The following is a 9,102-nucleotide window of genomic DNA, read 5'->3' as shown; positions in this document are numbered from 1 at the left end:
CCCGTGGCTCATGGACTCACGCGCAGGATTTCCAAACCAGATCAGCATCGGTAAGTGTGTGTACACACACACACACACACACACACACACACACACACACACCTGTCACTTTATAACTGACACAGCGGGGATTCGAACACCTGCTATAGTGTGAGTCACTCTAACACACTCGCGGCAGTGTCTGAGTGAGAGAATGGAAGAGTCGAGTCGAGTTTATCTGTTTCGCGCTTTTAACAATAAACACTGTCGCAAAGCAGCTTTACACAATTTGAACGACTTAAAATATGAGCTGATTTTATCCCTGAGTGAGTGAGAGTGCATGCGTGAGTGCGATCACGTGAGTGCAAGTGCGTGTGTGTGTGTGCGCGAGAGAGCGTGAGTGTGTGCATGTGAGAGTGCATGTATGAGCGTGAGAGTGCGTGAGTGAGAGTGTGTGCGTGCGCGAAAGAGCGTGAGAGTGCGTGTGTGAGTGCACGAGAGCGTGAGAGTGCGTGAGAGTGCGTGTGTGAGAGTGCGTGAGTGTGAGTGCGCGAGAGAGCGTGAGTGAGTGAGAGTGCGTGCGTGTGTCAGTGAGTGAGTGTGTGCATGTGTGAGTGCGTGTGTGTGAGAGTGCATGTACGAGCGTGCGAGTGAGAGTGCGTGTGTGAGTGCACGAGAGAGCGTGTGAGTGAGAGTGCGTGAGTGAGAGTGTGTGTGTGAGTGCGCGAGAGAGCACTTGTGTGAGTGCGTGCGTGAGTGAGAGTGCGTGAGTGAGAGTGCGTGTGAGTGAGAGTGCGTGTTAGTGCGTGCGTGTGTGAGTGAGAGCGCGTATGAGTGAGAGTGCGTGCACGCGAGACAGCGCGCTCGAGAGAGTGCGCGCGTGAGCGCGTGTGTGAGTGAGAGTGCGTGTGTGATTGCGTGAGAGTGCGAGTGAGAGTGCGTGCGTGAGTGAGAGTGCGTGCGTGTGAGAGTGCGTGCGTGCGTGAGTGAGGGTGCGTGTGAGAGTGAGAGTGCGTGAGAGTGCATGCGTGTGAGTGAGAGTGCGTGTGTGAGTGAGAGTGCGTGCGTGTGAGTGCGTGCGTGTGAGTGCGTGCGTGTGTGTGAGTGCGTGTGTGTGAGTGAGAGTGCGTGTGTGAGTGAGAGTGCGTGTGAGAGTGCGTGTGTGTGTGAGAGTGCGTGTGTGCGAGTGTGCGTGTGAGAGTGCATGTGCGTGTGAGAGTGCGTGTGAGAGAGTGTGTGCATGTGAGTGTGCGTGTGAGAGTGCATGTGCGTGTGTGAGAGTGCATGCGTGTGTGTGAGAGTGCGTGTGTGTGTGAGAGTGCGTGTGTGTGTGAGAGTGCGTGTGTGTGTGAGAGTGCGTGTGCGTGTGAGAGTGCGTGTGTGAGAGTGCGTGTGCGTGTGTGTGAGTGCGTGTGCGTGTGTGTGAGTGCGTGTGTGTGAGTGCGTGTGTGAGTGAGAGTGCGTGTGTGAGTGAGAGTGCGTGTGAGTGAGAGTGCGTGTTAGTGCGTGCGTGTGAGTGAGTGAGAGCGCATATGAGTGAGAGTGCGTGCGCGCGAGACAGCGCGCTCGAGAGAGCGCGCGCTCGAAAGAGTGCGCGCGTGTGAGTGCGCGCGAGAGCGCGTGTGTGAGTGAGAGTGCGTGTGTGTGTGTGAGAGTGCGTGTGTGATTGCGTGAGAGTGCGTGTGTGAGTGAGAGTGCGTGTGTGAGTGAGAGTGCGTGAGAGTGCGTGTGTGAGAGTGCATGTGCGTGTGTGAGAGTGCGTGTGTGTGAGAGTGCGTGTGTGTGTGAGTGCGTGTGTGTGTGAGTGCGTGTGTGTGAGTGAGAGTGCGTGTGTGAGAGTGCGTGTGAGTGAGAGTGCGTGTGTGAGTGAGTGCGTGTGAGAGAGTGCATGTGCGTGTGAGAGTGCGTGTGTGTGAGAGTGCGTGTGTGTGAGAGTGCGTGTGTGTGTGAGTGAGAGTGCGTGTTAGAGTGCGTGTGTGAGTGAGTGAGAGCGCATATGAGTGAGAGTGCGCGCTCGAGAGAGAGCGCGCTCGAGAGAGAGCGCGCTCGAGAGAGAGCGCGCGAGAGCGCGTGTGTGTGTGAGAGCGCGTGTGTGTGTGAGAGTGCGTGCGTGAGTGAGAGTGCGTGCGTGTGAGTGAGAGTGAGAGTGCGTGAGAGTGCATGCGTGTGTGAGTGAGAGTGCGTGTGTGAGTGAGAGTGAGTGAGAGTGCGTGCGTGTGTGTGTGATTGAGTGAGAGTGCGCGTGAGAGCGCGTGTGTGAGTGAGAGTGCGTGCGCGCGAGAGAGTGCGCGTGAGAGTGCGTGTGTGAGTGAGAGTGCATGTGTGTGTGAGAGTGCGTGTGTGTGAGAGTGCGTGTGTGTGAGAGTGCGTGTGTGTGAGAGTGCGTGAGTGAGAGTGCGTGTGAGTGAGAGTGCGTGTGAGTGAGAGTGCGTGTGAGTGAGAGTGCGTGTGTGAGTGAGAGTGCGTGCGTGAGTGAGAGTGCGTGCGTGTGTGAGTGAGAGTGAGAGTGCGTGAGAGTGCATGCGTGTGTGTGAGTGAGAGTGCGTGTGTGAGTGAGAGTGAGTGAGAGTGCGTGCGTGTGTGTGTGATTGAGTGAGAGTGCGCGTGAGAGCGCGTGTGTGAGTGAGAGTGCGTGCGCGCGAGAGAGTGCGCGTGAGAGTGCGTGTGTGAGTGAGAGTGCATGTGTGTGTGAGAGTGCGTGTGTGTGAGAGTGCGTGTGTGTGAGAGTGCGTGTGTGTGAGAGTGCATGTGAGTGAGAGTGCGTGTGAGTGAGAGTGCGTGTGAGTGAGAGTGCGCGTGAGAGTGCGCGTGAGAGTGCGCGTGAGAGTGCGCGTGAGAGTGCGTGTGAGAGTGCGCGTGCGCGAGAGTGCGCGTGTGTGAGTGCGCTCGTGTGTGAGAGTGCGCGTGTGTGAGAGTGCGTGTGTGTGTGAGTGAGAGTGCGTGTTAGAGTGCGTGCGTGTGTGAGTGAGAGCGCATATGAGAGAGTGCGCTCGAGAGAGAGCGCGCTCGAGAGAGAGCGCGCTCGAGAGAGAGCGCGCTCGAGAGAGAGCGCGCTCGAGAGAGAGCGCGCTCGAGAGAGAGCGCGCTCGAGAGAGAGCGCGCTCGAGAGAGAGCGCGCTCGAGAGAGTGCGCGCTCGAGAGAGAGCGCGCTCGAGAGAGAGCGCGTGTGTGTGAGTGAGAGCGCGTGCGTGAGTGAGAGTGCGTGCGTGTGTGAGAGAGAGTGAGAGTGCGTGTGTGAGTGAGAGTGAGTGAGAGTGCGTGCGTGTGTGTGTGATTGAGTGAGAGTGCGCGTGAGAGCGCGTGTGTGAGTGAGAGCGCGTGTGTGAGTGAGAGTGCGTGTGTGAGTGAGAGTGCGTGTGAGAGTGCGTGTGAGAGTGCGTGTGAGAGTGCGTGTGAGAGTGCGTGTGCGCGTGCGTGTGAGAGTGCGCGCGTGTGAGAGTGCGCGTGTGAGAGTGCGCGTGTGCGTGTGAGAGTGCGTGTGTGAGAGTGCGCGTGTGCGTGTGAGAGAGTGCGTGTGAGAGTGCGTGTGCGTGTGAGAGTGCGTGTGTGAGTGCGCGTGCGTGTGAGTGCGTGTGTGAGTGCGTGTGTGAGTGCGTGTGTGAGTGCGTGTGTGAGTGCGTGTGTGAGTGCGTGTGTGAGTGCGTGTGTGAGTGCGTGTGTGAGTGCGTGTGTGAGTGCGTGTGTGAGTGCGTGTGTGAGTGCGTGTGAGAGAGCGTGTGAGAGAGCGTGTGCGTGTGAGAGTGCGTGTGAGAGAGTGCGTGTGCGTGAGAGTGCGTGTGTGAGTGAGAGTGCGTGTGTGAGTGAGAGTGCGTGTGTGAGTGAGAGTGCGTGTGTGAGTGAGAGTGCGTGTGTGAGTGCGTGTGCGTGTGAGAGTGCGTGCGCGTGTGAGAGTGCGTGCGTGTGAGTGAGAGTGCGTGCGTGTGAGTGAGAGTGCGTGTGTGAGTGAGAGTGCGTGTGTGAGTGAGAGTGCGTGTGTGAGTGAGAGTGCGTGTGTGAGTGAGAGTGCGTGTGTGAGTGAGAGTGCGTGTGAGAGTGCGTGCGCGTGTGAGAGTGCGTGCGCGTGTGAGAGAGTGCGTGCGCGTGTGAGTGCGCGCGCGTGTGTGAGTGCGCGTGTGAGAGTGCGCGCGTGTGAGAGTGCGCGCGTGTGAGAGTGCGCGCGTGTGAGAGTGCGCGTGTGTGAGAGTGCGCGTGTGTGTGAGTGCGCGTGTGAGAGTGCGTGTGCGCGTGTGAGAGTGCGTGTGCGTGTGAGAGCGTGTGTGTGCGTGTGTGTGTGCGTGCGTGTGAGAGTGCGTGTGCGAGTGAGAGTGCGAGTGAGAGTGCGTGTGCGAGTGAGAGTGCGTGTGCGTGTGAGAGAGTGCGTGTGAGAGAGTGCGTGTGCGTGTGAGAGTGCGTGAGAGTGCGTGTGTAAGTGAGAGTGCGTGTGTGAGTGAGAGTGCGTGTGTGAGTGCGTGTGAGAGTGCGTGCGCGTGTGAGGGTGCGTGCGCGTGTGAGAGTGCGTGCGCGTGTGAGAGTGCGTGCGTGTGAGTGAGAGTGCGTGCGTGAGAGTGCGTGCGAGAGTGCGTGCGAGAGTGCGTGCGAGAGTGCGTGCGAGAGTGCGTGTGCGTGTGAGAGTGCGTGTGCGTGTGAGTGCGTGAGAGTGCGTGTGTGAGTGAGAGTGCGTGTGTGAGTGAGAGTGCGTGTGTGAGTGAGAGTGCGTGTGTGAGTGAGAGTGCGTGAGAGAGTGCGTGTGCGTGTGAGAGTGCGTGCGCGTGTGAGAGAGTGCGTGCGCGTGAGAGAGTGCGTGCGCGTGTGAGAGAGTGCGTGCGCGTGTGAGAGAGTGCGTGCGCGTGTGAGAGAGTGCGTGCGCGTGTGAGAGAGTGCGTGCGCGTGTGTGAGTGCGGGTGTGAGAGTGCGTGTGCGTGTGAGAGCGTGTGCGTGCGTGTGTGCGTGCGTGTGTGCGTGCGTGTGTGCGTGCGTGTGTGAGTGCGTGTGCGTGTGAGTGCGTGTGCGTGTGAGTGCGTGTGCGAGTGAGAGTGCGTGTGCGAGTGAGAGTGCGTGTGCGTGTGAGAGTGCGTGTGCGTGTGAGAGTGCGTGTGCGTGTGAGAGTGCGTGTGCGTGTGAGAGAGTGCGTGTGAGAGAGTGCGTGTGCGTGTGAGAGTGCGTGTGCGTGTGAGAGTGCGTGTGAGAGTGCGTGTGCGTGTGAGAGAGTGCGTGTGAGAGAGTGCGTGTGAGAGTGCGTGAGAGTGCGTGTGTGAGTGAGAGTGCGTGTGTGAGTGAGAGTGCGTGTGTGAGTGAGAGTGCGTGTGAGAGTGCGTGCGCGTGTGAGAGAGTGCGTGCGCGTGTGAGAGAGTGCGTGCGCGTGTGTGAGTGCGCGTGTGAGAGTGTGCGGGTGTGAGAGAGCGTGTGTGCGTGTGTGTGTGCGTGCGTGTGTGCGTGCGTGTGTGCGTGCGTGTGTGAGTGCGTGTGCATGTGCGTGTGAGAGCGTGTGTGCGTGCGTGTGTGCGTGCGTGTGTGCGTGCGTGTGTGAGTGCGTGTGCGTGTGAGTGCGAGTGAGAGTGCGTGTGCGAGTGAGAGTGCGTGTGAGTGAGAGTGAGAGTGCGTGTGAGTGAGAGTGCGTGTGCGTGTGAGAGTGCGTGTGCGTGTGCGTGTGAGAGTGCGTGTGCGTGTGAGAGTGCGTGTGCGTGTGAGAGAGTGCGTGTGAGAGAGTGCGTGTGCGTGTGAGAGTGCGTGTGCGTGTGAGAGTGCGTGTGCGTGTGAGAGAGTGCGTGTGAGAGAGTGCGTGTGCGTGTGAGAGTGCGTGAGAGTGCGTGTGTGAGTGAGAGTGCGTGTGTGAGTGAGAGTGCGTGTGTGAGTGAGAGTGCGTGTGTGAGTGAGAGTGCGTGTGAGAGTGCGTGCGCGTGTGAGTGAGAGTGCGTGCGTGTGAGTGAGAGTGCGTGCGTGTGAGTGAGAGTGCGTGTGAGTGAGAGTGCGTGTGAGTGAGAGTGCGTGTGAGTGAGAGTGCGTGTGAGTGAGAGTGCGTGCGTGCGAGAGTGCGTGCGAGAGTGCGTGCGTGCGAGAGTGCGTGTGAGAGTGCGTGTGCGTGTGAGTGCGTGAGAGTGCATGTGTGTGAGAGTGCATGTGTGAGAGTGCGTGTGTGAGTGCGTGTGCGTGTGAGAGAGTGCGTGTGAGAGTGCGTGTGCGTGTGAGAGTGCGTGTGAGAGTGCGTGTGCGTGTGTGAGTGCGCGTGTGCGTGAGTGCGTGTTCGTGTGTGAGAGTGCGTGTGTGTGTGAGAGTGCGTGTGTGTGTGAGAGTGCGTGTGTGAGTGAGAGTGCTGCTGCAGTTGTAATGACTCACCTGAGTAAAAGTGAAATTCCTGCAGTGAGTTTCACAGTAAATCTGTCACCTGTTAAAACTTCTTGGGTTAGTTTTAACGACTTCACATGTTTTTACATGTCGACATGTGACACAGTGAAGCTGCAGTTGTGAACAGTTGTGTAAAGTAACACAGTGGTGTGGAGTGAGTGCTTCCTCCATCCCCAGGGTGCACAGGAAGCAGTGGTGAGAGGGTCAGTGAGCAGAGCCGAGTGCTGCTGGAGCTTCAGGAGCTCACTGGAGGTTTATTAGTGAACCTGATAGTGAATGTAAACTTGTACATATTTCTCATGACATAAGTCAGTTTTCTAGCAAAGACGCCCTTTACCCTGATCCTGAGTGACACCTGGAACCTGTCAGAACTGTGTTTACACGACAGGTGATCGATACTCGCACTGGACTCACATCCTGCTGCTCTCAACTCACACTTTACATTCAACACAAGCTCAAGTTTCACTGACTCACACTCTTCTGCAGTTAAAGTTATTAGTGTATTATTATTATTATTATTATCACTATTATGTAATCAAGTGTATACACACACACACATTCTGTACAAACTGTTAATGATCTGTACAATTGTGTTAGACTCAATGGGTAACAGTCATAAAGGGACTGCTGTGTGTGTGTGTGTGTGTGTGTGTGTGTGTGTGTTTCAGTCATTAATCAGACTGCAGTGGGGTTGTTAGATAATGAACAAAAATGGCTCAGTTTAATCACAGATTCTCTTATTTCTTCTTTTCTTCCTTTACACACACACAGACACTTTTTTCTTTTTCATGTTTTCAGTTTCTTCACTTCTTTTCTGTCTTTCCTTGTGTTTCTTTTCCTTCTCCTCTCTTCTTTTTCCTGCTGAAATTTTCTCCCCAGGGTGCATTCTGTTCTTCCTCCTGCACACTGTCCATCCTCTGTGTGTGTGTGTGTGTGTGTGTGTGTGTAGTAAATTAAATTTATTCCTAAAAACAGGGTTAGGGTTGCAACTGGATAGATTAAAATCACTCTCTCTCTCTCTCTCAGGTGGTGTGTTTCTGCGTTCTACTGTACAGGAGCACAGTGTGTTCCGGTTTGCAGTTCAGCTCTATAACACCAACCAGAATGTGACAGAGAAACCGTTTCACCTGCACTACAATGTGGACAACCTGGAGCAGAGTGACAGTTTCTCCGTCACACACGCCTGTGAGTCTCTCACACACAAACAAAACCCAAATTCTTTAAATTTGGGACACTGTGTAAAATGTAAATAAAAAAAAAAACAATATGACAATTTGCAAATCATGGAAACTATATTTCATTGAAAATAAGACACATCAAATGTAGAAACCAAGAAAGTTTATTGTTTTGGAAAAATATATGCTCATTTTAAAGGTCAGCACAGTGATGGTTATTGTGTGTCAGTGATGTAAATGCAAATTAAACTCTCGATCTGAAGAACTGCACAATATTTTCATGTTGGAACTTTGTGGTGTGAACATGTCGATGTATGTGAACTGATAGTGATAAATGTGACTGTGGCTTCAGATGACATCACAGTGAGAGGAATAACAGCACACAGCTGTCTGTCTCTCACTCACTCTGTGTCTGCACTCTTCTGGCGGCAACTGGTCTGGGTCCAGATCGATCATTTAAGGGCACAGGACAGGAACACACACACACACACACACACACACACACACACACACACACACAGTGGGGTGTTTGTACCCAATTAACATAAATGATGCAAAAGTAATTTCAAACTGCCAGTGCCATTTTATTACAAACTTCAGGCAAATTGAGAAACAATACAAATATAAAGTCCCTGCCAAAATGACAGAAGTATCAGATAAGAACAGTCAGAACGTGGTGTTTGACTGAACGTTTGCCTGCTGTGGAACAAAGATCAACATTCAGCGTGTTTTTTGCGATGATTTTGTTTGAGATGGTTGAACATGGGTGTGGTGTACCCTCCCGTCGTCCCAACAGTTGATTGCCGAACACTTGTTGGGGAAAAACTGAACCATTTCTACATGACAGAAACGGATCGTGTTTTCAGCACTCGGGTCCAGATTCACTTTCAGTTGGTGGCGTCTGTAAAGACAGAGATGAGACACAGCGAATGCACAGATGTTCAGAGCACAGAATAGATTTCTTTTTGTTCAGATTAATACTTTCTATTAAAAATATAATTTATGTGCTTGTGAAAGTCCCACTGCATGGCCCGAGAGAGAGAGAATTTCCTCCACTTTTATGAATTTATGTGGGACACCAGAGGAACACGTTATCAGAACGTATCGATTGGCCAAGTCACGTTATTCTGGACCTGTTTGTGACTCTGCTCTGATTTGTGCTGCTCTCAGTCGATTGCTTTGGTCTTTATTATTAAAGTGACCTGACTGCGTGTGTGTTCATTCATTTGCACATTGTTAGTAGATCACCTGCAGAGCTGGACACGCCCAGCTGCTTACTTACTTACTTAAGCACATTGCCCGCTGGGGAGCATAGGCCATCAACGATGCTTCGCCATCTGACTCGACTCTGGGCTGTCCTTCCTGCGCCTGTCCAGTTGGTTCCCATCCTCTGCAGTTCTGCGTCAGTGTCGCGCCTCCAGCTGTTCCTGGGCCGACCCCTCTTCCCTTGCGGGTTCCAGGTTAAGGCTTGGCGTGTGATGCTGGATGCTGGCTTCCTGAGGGTGTGTCCAATCCAGCCCCACTTCCTCCTCAGCATCTGGCTGGAAACTGCCTCCGGACCCGCTCTCTGCCACAGCTCCTCATTCATGATTTTCTCTGGCCACCTGATGTTGAAGATGCGCCTCAG

At 54.2% G+C, this 9,102-nt stretch overlaps 1 protein-coding gene across 5 annotated transcripts in view; it reads left to right on the top strand.

Moving 5' to 3' along the window:
• gria3a (glutamate receptor, ionotropic, AMPA 3a) overlaps positions 1–9,102 on the top strand; it is a 73,040-nt gene that overhangs the window by 35 nt on the left and 63,903 nt on the right. For all 5 annotated transcript variants that reach the window (XM_060912751.1, XM_060912747.1, XM_060912749.1 and 2 more), the window contains exons 1-2: positions 1–50; positions 7,327–7,485. The exon at positions 1–50 is cut by the window's left edge. In XM_060912751.1, the coding sequence (XP_060768734.1) occupies positions 1–50; positions 7,327–7,485 (209 nt within the window). The remainder of the gene's footprint in view (positions 51–7,326; positions 7,486–9,102) is intronic.

Source organism: Neoarius graeffei, chromosome 28 (assembly GCF_027579695.1).
Source record: "Neoarius graeffei isolate fNeoGra1 chromosome 28, fNeoGra1.pri, whole genome shotgun sequence".
Lineage (NCBI taxonomy): Eukaryota > Metazoa > Chordata > Actinopteri > Siluriformes > Ariidae > Neoarius > Neoarius graeffei.
Note: the sequence above shows the minus strand (reverse complement) of the source record. Positions and strands in the feature narration are given on the sequence as shown.